Source organism: Bufo gargarizans, chromosome 1, assembly GCF_014858855.1.
Source record: "Bufo gargarizans isolate SCDJY-AF-19 chromosome 1, ASM1485885v1, whole genome shotgun sequence".
NCBI lineage: Eukaryota > Metazoa > Chordata > Amphibia > Anura > Bufonidae > Bufo > Bufo gargarizans.
In genome coordinates, this window is record NC_058080.1 from 568,291,770 (window position 1) to 568,310,397 (window position 18,628).

Here is an 18,628-nt window from a genome sequence, read left to right on the forward strand (position 1 = left end):
ATGTGATTTTGTTGCAGTAATGTGTTAAGCCACACAAGATAATGTTTGCTATATCTACATATACAGGTATAAAGGTGGCCATACACCTTCAATGGCTGTCAGCTGAATGCTACTTTGCCCACGGTTATTCTTCCCCACACCCCCATACACATGAACGGCAAAAAGTGTTTTCATGGAAGAAAAATGGATGTAATTTGCAATATGTTTCAATATGAGTTAAATATTATAAAAAAAAACGTTAATTGGCAGTTATGGTACAGCATGATAAAGGTAAAAAAAAGTATGTTACCCTTGGAATGGAGTAGTACCGGCAAATGATGATATTGAGATCAATCCCAATTTGGCCCCTAAAATCAACAATGAGACTCAATGTTTTGAATGTATGTCAAGTATATCCCAAGGCTTTGATTTTTCTGTATTGTATCCTCTACAAGTATCCCAAGGCTATGGTCATACACCGTGCTGGACATTACAGCCACCGAAACATGTATGGCATATTGATAGGCTAAGCTGTAAATGTATGATAGATGCGAATCCCACTTCAGGTCCCATCTGGAGAACAAGGGTACTTAATTAGAAAAGGAGGCTTCAGCACCAAGCATGGACGTAAAAGAAATTCCCAATCTTTATTCAGCAATATTCCATATGTACAGCAATCAGTGGCACAGGCTCCCGCTTATTCCCAGGAAATCTGGGAATAAGCGGGAGCCTGTGCCACTGATTGCTGTACATATGGAATATTGCTGAATAAAGATTGGGAATTTCTTTTATGTCCATGCTTGGTGCTGAAGCCTCCTTTTCTATTTGAATCCACTACACGGACTGACTTGGGTCCGCCTCGTGCACAGCTACATTAGACATCTGAGGTGAGCTGGCTTTTTCTCCTTTTGCCTATAAGGGTACTTAATGCCTTGAACCACTTGGTGAGGTTTCTACACATAGGTGCCTGCACCCGTCAGCTATGCCATAAATGTCCAAGGTGGGATATCCCTTTAAATATACGGCATAAGGACAGTGCAAGTACCCCCTATTGGCAAGCTGAGTAACTCCTGGAGTACAAATACCACAGATTTATAACCTAGGCTTTACAGTACCTGTCCCTAAACTTTGAAACATTCATTACTACTAGAGGAAAGTTGACAACAAAACGAAAGGCAGAAAAAAAAATATGTTTCTTTATTTCTTGTATCTTACTTTGCCAACCGCCTTAACATTGTCTGCATCTAAGAAGTAATGAAGTTTGATGTGAAGATGCATGTAAATACATTGGTAATACATTCAGATTTAAGCTTACAATGAACTGGAAATAAGTCAGGAAAAGTCCAGTGTGCTTTTAATTGGAAACCTGGCACAGCAGTGTTTACTTACAAGCAGAATTACTGACCATATAACCAAATTCTATAAAAGACAGGCACGCCTATACCTTGTCGTGTAGTGTAACCTGTTCAGGAGAACCTGGAACCCATTTACAGTATAAAAGCATTGCATGGTTCTCTAGATAGACATTACCGCAAAACAGATTTCCTCTTCATGAGCACTTTCTATAGTGCCAAATATGTTGGCAGTATAGACTTTGTATAGTGAACTTAACCTTTGTTTCTTTTGCTTCTCTATTGCTGTTTTGATAGTCCGACTTTTAAAAAACGAACAGAACGAAGGCATAAAGGTGAATATAAACATATTATTTTACAGGCTGTCCTGAAGACTATCCATATAGTCTCTAAGCTCACGTGAATCTCCAACGTTCATATCCTGACAGACCCATTTGATATTTTCTTCATTTCCGAAGATGACTGCATTGGTATATGGACCACCTTCTTCAGGTAGTACAGTAGTAAAGGATGTGAACTTTACACGTTTTCTCTTTGAACCCCCTGGATTTAGTGGCTCATTCTGGGACTCTTTTTCAAAATTGTAATCTGATGATCTCATAATTTGACTATATGGATTCTTTTGAGAACCGCCATTGAGCAAAAAATTGTTTTCTTCAAATTGGGACCTTCTGTCAATCATTGTAGTGCATTCTTCAGCGACAGGAATGTCCACTGGATTTTCCAACAGTTCCACCTCATTCCCAAGCCATACCCAGTCATGTGAATGTGGAATGTTTGCCTGATCTGCTACTGGGAACCTTTTATGTCTATATTTCCAAGCAAATGCCACACAGTTAATTAAAAAGACTAGAATTGCAAGACAAAACACACACAGAAGGGCATACATCCCAATTTCCAAATCTGTGAGGCCCCTTGACGTCTGTGTAAGTTCACTTTCTTGGTTGCGTTCTGAGGCTATTCTTGTAGGAAAGCTGGTATATGGAATAGGTACGATGTGAGCATCATTATAGTTTTTGTGATAGTCTTCTGGAGAATCAGATGTTGAGTTTTTACTTGTATCATCATAATTGAATGCAGAAGATCCAGGTTTGGGCCACTCATTGACTGTCCCTTCATGCTCCGCAACTTTCTCAGTTGTTTTACTTGTCATTTTCTTGAACTCATCAGCTATGCTTTGAATTTCATTGATATTTCCTTTTTGATCTGAATCTTTCTGGCCAAATTTAACTTTGATAGTTCCACTTCCAACAGCAAGGCTACTTTTCCTCTTGGATTTCTGACAGATCTCACTGATTCCTAATTCTAACTTTATTAAAGGTCCTTGACCTTCTCCTTCTGCAACCACAACAGGCCAATTTGATAATGGATTCTGATAAGTGGAAACCACCATCTCATCTAGAGAAGATACCATAATTGAGAAGTCTTTACTTTCATAGATATCCAGTGGTGTTACTGAGCCGTCACTAAACAAGGTCCACACACTGATGACTGCCTCCTGTAAAACATAATATGTAACTTTAAAATATATTTTCAGCAAAAAGTGGTATAGTACAATATGGTATATGTGTTATTTCTACCAAGTCAACGTAAGGTCACTCTTTAGTTAATAAAAAAAAAAGTTATTGAAAGTAATACCATCAGATGTTCAGTTACTCACGCAACAAAAAACAAAACTTTTATGGCAATCACCAAACAGCCATATAATCTCTGCACTTTCTGCATATGGGTTTACAGCACCTGCTTTAGGAAGCTAAAGACACCCAGGTCACTCTTCTAGGTGTAGTTGCTACATACACTGCAAAAAAATATAAATGCAATACTTTTGGTTTTGCTCCCATTTTGTATGAGCTGAAACATTTTCTACATACACAAAAGACCCATTACTTTCAAATATTGTTCACAAATCTGTCTAAATCTGTGTTAGTGTGTTAGAAAATATAAGGCACACCTGTGCAATATTCATGCTGTCTAATCAGCACCTTGATATGCCACACCTGTGAGGTGGGATGGATTATCTCGGCAAAGGAGAAGTGCTCACTAATACAGATTTAGACAGAGTTGTGAACAATATTTGAGAGTAATGGGTCTTCTGTGTATGTAGAAAATGTTTCAGATCTTTGAGTTCAGCTCATGCAAAATGAGAGCAAAACGGAAAGTGTTGCGTTTATATTTTTGTTCAGTGTATGATCTCACTTGAACAATGCATTTATTTCCCTATAATGTATACTACAGCAATATGGGCACTTAACAAGTGTGAAGTGTAACAGATTATTATAACATGTATATAACTTATCATCATTTTACGAACATTTCTATCATCATTTTCTCTGTATAGGTATACTCTGTGATTTAGTAATACCCTGTGATTTAACACACAAGCCATTGCTGAGTAGAAACGTTATGTGAAAAAAAGAGACTTACAGACAAATAATGAACCACTTTTATAAATTGAGCTCATGCAAGAAAAAGTCATTTTACAGACAACTCCTTGCTGAAGATTGTATAAGTAAAAACCATATTACTTGTGTCACATTATTACTATTATTGACAGTAAATCACAAAATTATACTGGGATTATCTAGTACCGCAATACAACATACAGGAAAACAGTTCAGACAACACCACTCATTCTATTTCTCTTATTATTGAAAATACCCCCAACTTCCAAAGTAAACAAGAGAACAACTCTTTAAGATGATCAGTCTTTGACCATTTTCATATACTCTGTTAGGAACTTCTGGTCCTCTGTTCAGGATCCTTTTCTCTTGACAGAAGTGAAAAGAGCAGTTACAAAGTGGGTGTCAGGCTCCAATGGGCCTGTCCTGATCTACAATACATGGATCACCCAATGATTTGAATGGACACTGTGTAATACTTTCCCCTGTTGAGGGGCTCCAGGAAAATGAAACACTGCCAGGTTTCTTCCCAGAGTACAACTGATCGCTAGGAGTCCCTTCTGGGAGCAAAATGTGTGATCTTCTAATTTGCAAGACACTGTGCTAACAAGTAGGGATTCTCTTACGTAGACAACCCTTTAAATTTACTTGCTAAAGTGTTCATTAATACAAGGATGGGATATGATCAGTTGGCTGCCTTCAGAAGAGGTAAAACACAACTGATTTGTTTAGTCTACTCTGCAGAAAATACTGAGATTGCTATTAAATGTCTATTTAACAAGGAAAAACATTAAATGATGGGAACCTACCAGAGATAATATACAAGGCACCACTATAATAAGTATGTTAAAATGTGCAAGTCTGCTATTTGGTAATACTGTATCTGCAATGGTAAAGGTATCATGGGCTGATGGCTTTTCGGAAAGTGTCAGACACCTTCCAAACTGCAATTTTATAGTCACAGAAAAATCATACTTGTAGATTGTAAGCTCTTGCAGGCAGGGTCCTCTCTCCCTCTATACCACTTTGTTAATAGTTTATTGTATTTTTATATTAGGTACTGTGGGGATGTGCTCGTGGTAGGCTACGGTAGCGGCAGGCAGTATTGAGGCAATCACAGACAGTCTTTGTGATACACCGTGACTTTATTCACACCAACGGCATAACAGGCAATGTGCAGACCACACAGGTGCATATCCACATAGTGCATAGAACAAAAGTCCTTCCATAGAAAATAAACAGCAGGTTTGAGTCACCTTGTTTTGGACAGACCACAGCAGTTCTGCAGGCTTCTAGGCTATCTGCCTTTGTCTCCCTCAGGCCAGAGCCCCTTCGGCTCGTAGCACCACAGGTCCCAGGGCTATCCTTCAATGTGTGCTGCGCCCAGACTCTCCTTCACCAGCACTCACTCTGTCTGTGGAAATATCCAGCACAGCAAGACACACCCCACCCCCATCATCCGCAGGCTGGGTTCTTAAAGGCCCAGCTCCACCAAAAACCTGGGCTGGCCGTGGGGAACAGGCACCCCCCCACTCTTTACCTGTTCCCAGTAAGAACCGGCCCGGACACGCTGCGCCAGCAGCATTCGCCGCTGTAACCGCAATGATCCGGTTCTTACTCCACCGAGGCCAGGACCTCTGGTGGCACGTATCGTCCGTCCATTATTATTCCGGGGACTCTCCTACATATCCCCCCCCCTTTGTTCACCCCTGAGGGCTTGAACATACTGTTCAAGCCTGAGGGGGTGAACACATGCACAGCAGTGTACCCGGGTCAGGGCATCTGCGTTCCCCTGTAAGCGGCCGGCCCTGTGCTCAACAGTGAACTTAAAGTTCTGGAGGGACAAGAACCACCTGGTAACCCGAGCGCTCCCCTCCTTAGCCCGACTCATCCACTGGAGAGGGGAGTGGTCGGTCACCAGACGGAACCTTCTCCCCAGAAGGTAATATCTGAGAGACTCGAGTGCCCACTTGATGGCGAGGCACTCTCTCTCCACAATGCTATATCGGGTTTCTGCTGGGGTAAGCTTGCGGCTTAGAAAAACCACGGGGTGCTCTTCCCCGTTGAGCTCTTGGGAAAGCACAGCCCCTAGTCCTACTCCCGAGGCATCTGTTTGAACTACAAACTCCCGCTTGAAGTCGGGCGTCACCAGAACTGGGGACTCACATAGGGCCGACTTCAAACGGGAGAACGCCTCCTCCTCCTTCTCCCCCCAGCGAACCATCACTGACTTTCTACCCTTCAAGAGGCCGGTTAACGGGGCTGCCAAGGTGGCAAAATGGGGAATGAACCTCATGTAGTACCCAATCAGGCCCAAAAATGACCGTACTTGCTTGGACGTACGAGGCCTGGGCCAATTCCGGATTGCTTCAACTTTATTTACTTGGGGCCTAATGACTCCGCGTCCAATCACATACCCCAAATAGCGAGCTTCCTCTAGTCCCACCGAGCATTTTTTTGGGTTGGCAGTTAACCCCGCCTTCCTTAGAGAATCTATCACTGCCTGAAGTTCTGACAAATGACCCTCCCAGTCTGGGCTAAACACGACTATATCATCCAGATACGCGGAGGTATACTGGTGATGGGGCTTGAGGACGACATCCATCAGACGCTGGAACGTAGCCGGAGCGCCATGCAACCCAAAAGGCAACACCCTATACTGAAAAAGCCCCCCCGGGGTGACAAAGGCCGTCTTCTCCTTTGCCGCCTCCGTCAGAGGTACCTGCCAGTAGCCCTTCGTGAGATCTAGGATCGAAAAATACCGGGCTTTTCCCAGCCGCTCTATCAACTCGTCTACCCGAGGCATGGGATAGGCGTCAAATTTTGATACCTCATTCAATTTCCTAAAATCATTACAGAACAGTAATGAACCATCCGGTTTGGGAATAAGGACAATCGGGCTAGCCCACTCGCTCTTTGACTCTTCTATGACCCCTAGACGTCTAGAATTTACTCTCGACCGTGTGGGCACGAGTACAAGAACTCGGTCCCCCGGGTGAAATGTCCTTACCCGGGCGGTTCGGTTATATACCCGACTCTGGGCCAGTTGTGCCGCTTCCATGTGCTCACGGACGATCGGCAACACGACCCCTATTCGGTCCTGCATTTTTCCTATGTGCTCTATCACACTTTTATGAGGCGTAGGCTGTTGCTCCCATGCTTCCTTAGCGATATCCAGTAGCCCACGGGGATGTCACCCATATAACAACTCAAAGGGCGAGAACCCCGTAGACGCCTGGGGCACCTCCCGTACCGCAAACAAAACATAGGGCAACAGTAAGTCCCAATCCCTCCCGTCCTTAGCCACGACTCTTTTTAGCATGGACTTCAGGGTCTTATTAAACCGTTCTACTAACCCATCGGTTTGGGGATGGTAGACGGACGTGTGCAGGTGTTTAATATTTAATAGCTTACACAATTCCTTTGTTATTTTGGACATAAAGGGTGTCCCCTGGTCCGTCAGAATCTCCTTTGGTATCCCCACCCGGGCAAACATACTCATGAGCTCTTTAGCTATTACCTTGGCCGACGTATGGCGCAATGGGACCGCCTCCGGATAGCGAGTGGCATAGTCTAACACTACCAGGATGTGTTGGTGACCTCGGGCTGACTTAATAATGGGGCCTACCAGATCCATGGCGATCCTTTCGAAGGGCACCTCTATAATGGGCATAGGTACCAGTGGACTGCGATAGTGAGGTTGGGGGCTAGTCAGCTGACACACTGGACAGGACTGACAGAACCTCCGGACTTCCTCATATATCCCAGGCCAATAGAACCATTGTAGAATTCGCTCCAGCGTTTTCTTAACCCCCAGATGACCACCCAACACATGCGCTAAATCCAAGACCATTCGCCGGTAAGGCTGGGGCACCACCAGTTGTTCCACCACCTCCTGCCTCACCTTGTCTACCCTATATAACAGGTCCTGGTTATAGGCCAGGTGAGGAAATACGGTATCGGCGCCGGGACGCTGGGCAACACCATTAACCACCGACACACCTTCTCTAGCCCGCAATAACGTAGAATCCTGGAGCTGTGCGGTCCCGAAGGTTTCTCGGGGTACCTCCAGATCCAGGATGGACGAACTTTCTACTGTCTCACCCGCCAATACTTCTAGGGGAAACCGGTCAGGGTTACACTCTACCTCCTCTACGGTGACCCCTACAGCTGGGGTCCCTGCCTCGGGGTCCTCGGGGTCCTCGGGCTCGGGACCTGGACATTTTCCTTCCCCATAGGTAGGCAACCCGTTCCTCCACAAAGTCCAGAACAGGGGAAAGTCCCTCCCCAATATTGCGGCATAAGGGAGCCGTCTCCCCACCCCGACGACATGTGGTACCTCCTTTCCACACACTGCCAGGGTAACCTTAGTGGTGGGATACTCCCTGCGATCCCCATGTATACAGAAAATGGTAAGGGTTCGCCTTTCTGGGAGTTTTTCCGTTACCAGCGACTCATGGACCAGAGAGTTACCAGGCTCCCAGAGTCCAGCAGGGCCTGCACGGAGTGTCCATTAACAACGACATCACACACTGGAGGGTTGTCCGCCGCCAGCAGGGGGTCAGCTATATACACCGGTTGGGCATAAAGAGGACCGGCGAGCGAGCGCAGTCCATGGGTTCGGATGCCCTAGGGCAGTTGGATGCCACATGTCCCCAGTCCTGACAATGCCAACATCTGATCCTCGCAGCCTCCCTCCTCCCCAGGGTATTCCTCCCACGGACTGGAGATCCACTCCCCTCCTTATGTGGTGGGATCCCTTTTTCAGGATCCCGGGTCGGCAGCGGGGGCTGACGTGACTTCGGTAGTACCGCTGAGTCCCGCCCCAAATCCTGAGTGGCCATATACCTCTCCACCAGGCTAACCAGTTGTTCCAGGTTGCCTGGATCGCCTTGTCCCACCCAGCGCTGCATGGCTCTCGGGAGGGTACGCACGAACCTGTCGACCACGACCCTTTCAACCATCTGAGAAGGGCTCAATATCTCAGGCTGAAGCCATTTTTTTACTAGGTGAAGTAAGTCATAGGCTTGTGACCGGGCGGGTCGGGACTCGGCAAACACCCACTGATACACCCTGTGCGCTCGCACATAGGTGTTTACCCCCAACCTGGCCAACACCTCAGCTTTTAGCCTCTCATAGTCCTTGGCCTCATCGCAGCTGAGGTCATAATAGGCCTTTTGTGCGTCCCCCACCAGAAAAGGCGCCACCACCTCGGCCCACTGCTCCAATGGCAGCCTCTCTTGCTCCGCGGTTCTTTCGAATACCATCAGGAATGCCTCTATATCATCTCCCGGACCCATTTTCCTCAGGGCGGATCGGACTTTGTCCCTGGCGGTAGACACAGTCGGGGTTGTCGCAGTTAAAACTCCTTGCAGGGATGTTCGCACCGACTCTTGCATGGCTACCAGCTGCTGCATTAGGAGAGTGTTTGTTTGCTGCTGTGCACACATAGCCTCCTCATGTCTTTTTTGCTGTAGCTCATTACTTTCCCTCTGAGCCTGCAATGCCTGTTGCTGCTGTACATTACTCTGAATCAGGTGCTTAATGGCCTCCTCCATCTTGTCAGGAACCATAAAACTTGCAGGCCTGATATATGACATGCAGTCCAACACAACTTTTGCCTCAGGCCTGCCTCACTGCAGGAATGCCCGCTCCAAGCCACCAATTGTGGGGATGTGCTCGTGGTAGGCTACGGTAGCGGCGGCAGTATTGAGGCAATCATAGACAGTCTTTGTGATACACTGTGACTTTATTCACACCAACGGCATAACAGGCAATGTGCAGACCACACAGGTGCATATCCACATAGTCAGTGTCGGACTGGGGTACCTAGGGCCCACCAGTAAAATTTATTTTGGGGGCCCACCGTACGCATGCATTTAAATATAATAAATAATCTAACAAGTTTTTATATAAACATAGGCTGGTTGAGGTGCTGTACATTGAATATATGTATGTAGTGCAGTAAGTCTACTGTGTTATGTGCCACTTGTGCAGGGGGTGGGAGACTAGGGGCCCACTTTGCTCAGGGGCCCACCGGGGGATTCCCCTGTACCCCTGTGGGCCAGTCCGAGCCTGCACATAGTGCATAGAACAAAAGTCCTTCCATAGAAAATAAACAGCAGGTTTGAGTCACCTTGTTTTGGACAGACCACAGCAGTTCTGCAGGCTTCTAGGCTATCTGCCTTTGTCTCCCTCAGGCCAGAGCCCCTTCGGCTCGTAGCACCACAGGTCCCAGGGCTATCCTTCAATGTGTGCTGCGCCCAGACTCTCCTTCACCAGCACTCACTCTGTCTGTGGAAATCTCCAGCACAGCAAGACACACCCCACCCCCATTATCCGCAGGCTGGGTTCTTAAAGGCCCAGCTCCACCAAAAACCTGGGCTGGCCGTGGGGAACAGGCACCCCCCCCCCACTCTTTACCTGTTCCCAGTAAGAACTGGCCCGGACACGCTGCGCCAGCAGCATTCGCCGCTGTAACCGCAATGATCCGGTTCTTACTCCACCGAGGCCAGGACCTCTGGTGGCACGTATCGTCCGTCCATTATTATTCCGGGGACTCTCCTACAGTACATATGTGTAACCCCCTCTTGATGTACAGTGCCATTAAATTAATGGCACAATAAATAATAATACTTATACAACCAAAAAACTGAAAGCTACTTTTGATACATTCATACTGTATATACACACACTCAATACAGGCATACAGTACATACACCCACTCAATACAGGCATAATCTACATACATACACGTTACGGATAGTTGATGTGGATCCACTGTGCCAACCAACCAGTTTCACTTTGGGCTAGTCCAGAGGGCATTATTCTGGTGGTCCCCTGGTTTTCACCATTTAATCTATATACAGGGATCTGGCCTTCACTGCAGGGGGGCAGCAGGCCGCTATCTCTGGGAATAGTACTGGTGTGGTTGGCAGTTGACCCATGGGGATCAGAGACACTGATGTGTGACACGGAGGGAACTGACAATAAACATAGAGTTTATGCAAATCCAGGATCAGGGCAGGCGGCACAGCATCAGGACCCAGCAATCAGGCAAAGGTCAGTACACAGGCAGAAAAACATATTATAGCTCTTTACAAGCTCTAGCAAGTCAGAGAGATCCGGTAAGATCTGTAGAGACCAACTGCTCAAGCAAGTGAGGTCAGCAGCCCAGCTATATAGGAGAGTTGATTAGCTCATTTGTGAAGCAGTGGAGCACAGGATCAGAAAGGAAATTAACTCCTGTAGTGCTGCAGGAAAAAGAGTCTCGAATACACAAACAGGAATAGGCCTTGCAAACCACCTAAAGTCTGACAATTTGAACACAGGAGTCTGGCAACCAGGCAGAAACTATCTAAGTGATACAATGCCTTCCCTACCAAGGATAGCAACATGATGTCAGGGACAGACCGTCTACCATGACAATGCCTAATGTACCTACTCACATGGAATAAATATATAGTGTACTCACATACACTCAATACATGCCTACTGTACCTACACTCAATCAATGCGTACATACTGTAGATACACACACTCAATACATGCATGTTGTATCTATGCGCATTCAATACATGCACGCTATACCTACGCTCACTCAATACATGTACAGTAAATTGTATCTACAGACACAAAATACTTGCATATTGTACATACACACACTTAGTACATGCATGATCTACATACACACACTTAGTACATGCATGATCTACATACACATACTTGGGACATGCATGCATGCATGTACCTACACACACACAATGCATAGATACTGTAGATACACACTCAATACAAGCATGTTGTACCTATGCACATTCAATACATGCCTGCTATGCCTACACACACTCAATACATGTATATCGTACAAACACACACTCAAGACATGCATACCGTATATACACACTCAATTAGAGATGAGTGTATTTCAGGTTATGAAATTTCGTTCATGCTTCGTTTACTGGTAAAAGGTGAATTGCGTTATGGATTCCGTTACCACGGACCATAACGCAATTCTATGACAGAATGCCTTTAGAGGCATTCCGTTATTCATTCCGTCATAATAGAAGTCTATGGGCTGCAAAACAGTCCTGTCCCGTTTCCGTTATGCAGGAGAGGACTTCCATCATAGAATTGCGTTATGGTCCGTGGTAACGGAATCTATAACGCAATTCACCTTTTATCAGTAAACGAAGCGTGAACAAATTTCATAACCTGAAATTCGCTCATCTCTACACTCAATACATGCATAATGTATATACATGCAATAAATGCATGCTGTAAATACTTACATTACTTACATATTTCATGTATGCACATTCATAAAGAACTGTTCAATGAACTATTAAAATAAATATCTACAATTTTTCTTAAACTGAACTATCTCCGACATATTAAGGCCACACAGTGCCCAAATACATTGCTATACAGTCCACACGTTTTTTTTTTTATAGCCAGATTATGTCTTCACTGATTCAGTATAGTCACACCTCAACTTAGATTCCATGAGTGCTTTCTTTTTAATCTGTCATTTCAACAATAATTGTAGAAGTGACATGGACAAAGCCCACTTGGGCAAGTGCACTACATACCATTATACTGTTAGATATTTTATGGTATATTGTATGTTTACCATCACTTCTGCCTACTTTAGACCTCTGTGTTCAATATGCAGACAGTGATATGTAAAATGGTGACACCATATAAATAAAATGAAACAAATAATAAAAGATGAGAAAAAGTCCAGACACACTATTATTTCACGGCATGGTTTGATCAAATATAACTGTCTGTATTTTTTATTACTATACCTGTTTTATCTCATGCAAGATATCACTGGCTGTTGTTGTCGTAATGATGGCTCTCTTATTACCCTTGCTGGCTTGTACAGACAAAGAGAGACCAGTTATGAGTTGGATTCCCAGCTCAACAATTCCCACACGGTCATCCAACACTGTCACTGTCTTTTCAGCCAAAATTGAATCAGATAATGGAGAAAGGACCTGAGGAAGTAAATTAGACAAGTAAGGACAAAGACTTTGGTGAAACAACAGCAAGTGTGCAGAATTCCTATAACAGAATACTATGCAGCAAGAAAAATGAAAGCTACTGTAGATCAGCTGAAGTTTTTATTTGGCATTGCCACAGTTATTGCTCAACTAGTATTCCATATACCGTGAAATTCCTTAAAGGCTATTTGCTCCTTTGGGGGCCATTTTTTTTTTTTACTGCATTATACTCCTATTGAGCTAAAAATCTTTTTCTTTTTCAGTTAGTCTTTATTAGAAATTTAGAACCCTTTTCTCTGTACAGGGCTGAGATTCTCTAGTAATAGGATCTGAATTTTCACTGTCTTCCATCAGGAAGCTCAGCTCCCTGGCTCCTTATCTCTGACATCTGACCTTATAAACACACATTATAGCTCAGTTGTTATCTTACTGATAAGAAGGTGGCTTAAATAAGTGTTTATGACCTTTTAGTAATTTAGAGATAAGGGTTATTAGATGACTGGCACAAGGTGAAAATGAAAGTAATATTCACATAGCTAGACAAAGTTAACCCTTTGTGACAAAAAAAGGCTGAATACGTTTAATAAAAAGCAATTAAAAATTTTTTTTTAACCCAAAATGAGTAAAATACAATCCCCCCCAAAAAAATTCCCACGAATGTGTACATAGCCTTTAAATATAACATTCAATCATACAAATTGAGCAATAAAAAGCAATTGAAAAAATGATTTTTAACCCAAAATGAGTAAAATACAATCCCCCCCCCAAAAAAAATCCCGAATCCGAATGTGTACATAGCCTTTAAATATAACATTCAATCATCCAGCAACCGCATTTTTGCGGACCACAAATATAGCCCTAATATTGATACATACAGATACACATTTTTTTTCCTACAATTGTCATGGAAGGTCCATTCAATTAGACTTTTTGGTACAGGCGAAACACAGATGTGGTAGTCAAAAGTATGCAAGCACCAACACTAATAACAGTGGTTGATGATATTACAGCATTAGAGTATTATTATTAATGCCAGTAATATATTGGTGTGGTATGATACAGGTCCATTTATAGCGTGGCTCCTAATTGCCATATAGGAGAATAATACAGGATAAGCAACAGTACAGATTCCAACAATTTGAAGGAGTATCTACCATTAATAGGAAAGGTGGTGCTCGCGAGTAGAGATCCTGGCTGGGGGTCCCGACATGTACCAAAAATATGTACAGTAGAAATCCGCAGCACTCTTCCGTTTGTGAAAAAAAATCCAGTCTTTTATTAAAATCAGCAGTATAGTGACAGCGACGTTTCGAGCAGCTTGATAAAGACCAGAGATGGTCGAAACGTCACTGTCACTATACTGCTGATTTAAATAAAAGACTAGATTTTTTTTTCACAAACGGAAGAGTGCTTCGGATTTTTACATATTTTTTTCCCTAATTGCCATAGAGATTCGACATTACAAATCGAGCAGTGACAGGGTCAGAACTTGAACAGCTCATTCAGACAGGGTGCTCTGCCATAAAACTTGTGTGCGTGCACACAGAAATCCTACTCTATATTACAGGGCAATTAAGGAATGGACACTTGTAGTGTAAGCGCTGTGTGGATCTCTAAACCCGCAGCATGTCAGTTATATTTGCGGTTTTACAGGTAGCTGCCCATTTCACCCTTTTCCAATGAAGAGTGAGATCTGCAGCAAACTCGCAGCCAATCCGCCCAAAAAGCACTGTTTGAAAGTGCAGATTGTGGTGCAGATATTGTGCAGAATCTATCTGCATGGAAATCGGGGCGGATCTTACGCGTCTTCACGCACACTCATGTGCAAGCGGCTTAAGGGTGGCCATCTGCATGAAATCCACACCAAAACTGTACAAAAAATGCACATAAATTGGTCAATTTTTCTGCATTTTTTTATGAGGTTTTTGGTACACGTTTCATTGAAAATGGTGAAATCTGCAACAGAAAAACACAACAATTGACATACTGCAGATTTCAGAATCCGCACGGCAGATCAATTTCCACACCTGAAAAAAAGCAGTGTACATGTGATTTCTCCAATCTCATACAATTTGCAGGTACTGTTTTACACGGCACACAGAAATCCGCAAGGAAAAACCGCATGTAATTTGCTTTGTGTGCAGGCTCCCTAAATCTGCAGCATGTCAACTTATATGGTGGATATCTGCCATTCTGCAACAAGATCTGCGCCGCTTGCTGTGGATGTTCCCTTATTATATGCACAGTTGTATCTACGGAGAATTAAAGTGTATTTACAATGACAGATATTATTTTTGATATTTGTAATTCTGCTCAAGTATCAAGTGGAGGATATGATTTGACAGATTCTACTCTATCCCCCTTCTATGAGCATGAACTTTGAGCAAGCCTTTAGTCTGCTAATCTTTAGTTTTTGCTAATTTAACATGAATACTATGGTCTGCTAAACTGCAATTTTTTTTCAAATATTACCAGAGTAACAGACATGGAAAGAGCTAATAGGATTTTATGGCATGTCTTTAAAGTGCGGGTGGTATTTCATCTCTCTCATTTTGCACTGATTGAGGGAAATCTTCTGTATTGCACATAATTATCTTGCCGAATCCTATGACTATTCTGTATCAATTCTTCTATGTTAGCGTCGCTTACTAACTGGAATCATTCCTTTTCCAATCCAGAACATTCACTTTTCTCTTCTCTGAAGACAACTGAACTAAAGTTTTAATGATTATCTAGGCCAACCAGATAATGGCAGTCGGTAATACTGGACAGCGCTGCTGACAGCTGGGACCTCATCAGTCCAAGGTACGCGGGAAACAGTCACAGGGCACATTATACATTTCCAGAAGATATAGATAGATATAGATAAATAGATAGATAGATATACAGGTAGATAGATAGATATAGACAGATAGATAATAGATGATTATTATATAGACATACAGAGACAGATAGATACATAGATAGAAAGATATATAATAGAGATTGATAGATGATAGATGATTAATAGATAGAGGTATATTAGATGGATAGATCGATATAGATGATACATGATTATTAGATACACATACAGAGATAGATAGATTTTTATTTTTTTATTTTTTTTAGATAGATAGATATGATAGATCAGTACCCCAAACCTGGGGGTATCTGTAATTGTTTGGCTAGTTATGTTATGTATTGTTGGTAAGCACATCAGCATAAGAAGGTTTGGTTGGCAGGGACAAGGTTGACCATCCTGTTCCTCCCGTCTTGGTGAGAGTTGGATGGTTCTACTTCCTGCCCGGAGAGGAAGTTTTAGTTTAGATAGTGTGGAGAAAGGAAACACATCCAGTGGCATGCCCAAGGGGGGGCGGTGGGGGAAGGGAGGTCTGCCCAGGGTGCCGGCTCTCAGGGGGTTGCCAGAACAGAAGCAATGAGAGCTTCCATCAATACAGATGAAAGCGCTCATTGCTTTTTCCTTTATAAGATGCAGTGCATCTTATAAAGGGAATACTAGTGAGCGCTTCCATAATGGAAGTGCTCACTAGTCTGCAGGAGGTGGGAAAGAGAAGCGCTGTGAGCGCTGTCCAGTACGTACCCCTCCTCCTGTTCGCTCTTCTCAGGGTCCAATATGGAGGTCTGGAGGTCTGATATGGGGTCTGGTCTGATATGTAGGTCTGGAGGTCTAATGGGGGTCTTATCTGAGGTCTGATATTGGGTCGGGGTCTTAAATGGAGGTCTTATGAGGGTCTAATCTGAGGTTTAAAACTGGGGTCTTATATGGGGTCTGACATAGAGGTCTAAAGGGGGTTTGGTTTGAGATTGGGGGATCTCATTTAGGGTTTTATATGGGGGTCTGATCTGAAAGGAAGGTGTGTTTTTTATTACTAGCGCACAATATAAAGGGGTGTTTTTGTGGTACCAGTATTTTAAGGGGGACTGTTTCTTCAGGAAAGTATTGGGGAGCACAGTGGACACAGTATTGGGGGTGGCAGGATGGGGTGTTGAGAAGGTAGGAGGATGATGGAAAAGTATTAAAGTAAGATGTCTGTTAAACTCTGCAGAGACGAGGCGCAGCTGAAAGAAGTCACCATGGTGGTCTGGTCTAAAGGAGGAAAGAGAATATCTACATCAGAGAAGAGAAGTCACTGGATGTAAGAGGTACATATGTGAGGCTGTATTACCCTGTATGTTCTGTAGCGCTGTATGTAATGTTTTCCAAATATGTTTTTAAAGGGTTGTCAGCGTTTTTTTTTTTTTTTTGTATGAGTGCTGCCTTCTCTGCCCTGTATACCTGCTCATCACTGCAAATGATATGGCGAGCAGGTGAACAGAACACCTGGGGGCACAGAGGGAATTACTAATGTGAAGGGGCACAATAGGCATTACTACAATGAAGGGGGCACTGTGGGCATTATTACTGTGAAGGAGCACAGTGGGCATTATTACTGTAAAGGGGGGACAATGGGCATTATTACTGTGAAGGAGGCACAATGGGCATTATTACTGTGAGAGGGCACAATGTAGGCATAACTACTGTGAGGGGGCACACATCTCTGCAAAACTACTGTGAAGGTTGTACAATGAGGGCAATACTACTGTGAGGGGGTACCATTTTTTTTTAAGTATTGGGGGGGTGCCAGAGAAAGGACCTGCCCCGGGTGCCAAACACCCTAGGCATGCCACTGAACATATCTAAGAGCTCCTACTTCAAGGGTCTTAGGAACCAGCACCATATTCTCCTCCAGGGAGAATGAAGAATATCCAAGATACAGCTTTCCTGAAAAGCTACAGTGTTCTTAGACAGCTGAGTGACCAGCTACCACATCTTTACAGATCCTGCTGCAGATAAAGGACTACAGCTCACACACCCATCACCTCAATTACATCCAGGACAAACCAACTCAAATTGGTCATAAGATGTGATCTGATCTTCATCTAAGTCACAACAATAGACAATAACAGTCTGCTTAAACTAATAACACACAAATAATTAAATGTTACCATGTTTTTATTGAACACACCTTGTAAAATTCACAGTGCCGGTGGAAGAAGTATGTGAACCCTTGAATTTAATAACTGGTTGAACCTCCCTTGGCAGCAATAACTTCAACCAAACATTTCCTGTAGTTTCAGATCAGACGTGCACAACGGTCAGGAGTAATTCTTGACCATTCCTCTTTACAGAACTGTTTCAGCAAAATTCTTGGGATGTCTGGTGTGAATTGCTTTCTTGAGGTCATGCCACAGCATCTCAATCAGGTTGAGGTCAGGACTCTTACTGGGCTACTCCAGAAGGCAAATTTTCTTCTGTTTAAGCCATTCTGTTGTTGATTTACTTCCATGCTTTGGGTTGTTGTCCTGTTGCAACACCCATCTTCTGTTGAGCTTCAGCTGGTGGACAGATGGCCTTAAGTTCTCCTGCAAAATGTCTTGATAAACTTGGGGATTCATTTTTCCTTCGATGATAGCAATCCGTCAAGGCCCTGACGCAGCAAAGCAGCCCCAAACATGATGCCCCCACCACCATACTTCACAGTTGGGATGAGGTTTTGATGTTGGTGTGCTGTGCCTCTTTTTCTCCACACATAGTGTTGTGTGTTTCTTCCAAACAACTCAACTTTGGTTTCATCTGTCCACAGAATATTTTGCCAGTACTGCTGTAGAACATTCAGGTGCTCTTGGGCAAACTTTAAACTTGCAGCAATGTTTTTTTTCGACAGCAGTGGCTTCCTCTGTGGTATCCTCCCATGACATCCATTCTTATTTAGTGTTTTACGTATCGTAGATTCGCTAACAGGGATGTTAGCATATGCCAGAGACTTTTGTAAGTCTTTAGTTGACACTCTAGTATTCTTCTTCACCAAATTGAGCAGTCTGCGCTGTGCTCTTGCAGTCATCTTTACAG

The 18,628-nt window shown here is 43.6% G+C and overlaps 1 protein-coding gene across 1 annotated transcript in view; it reads right to left on the minus strand.

The window, feature by feature from the left end:
- Positions 1-1,188: 1,188 nt before the first annotated feature.
- The window catches only part of TMEM132B (transmembrane protein 132B), a 634,840-nt gene continuing 617,400 nt past the window's right edge, over positions 1,189-18,628 (minus strand). Inside the window, exons 8-9 of the mRNA XM_044275647.1 lie at positions 12,541-12,732; positions 1,189-2,829 (exon numbers count right to left, since the gene is read on the minus strand). Of these exons, the coding sequence (XP_044131582.1) occupies positions 1,687-2,829; positions 12,541-12,732 (1,335 nt within the window). The 3' untranslated portion in view covers positions 1,189-1,686. The remainder of the gene's footprint in view (positions 2,830-12,540; positions 12,733-18,628) is intronic.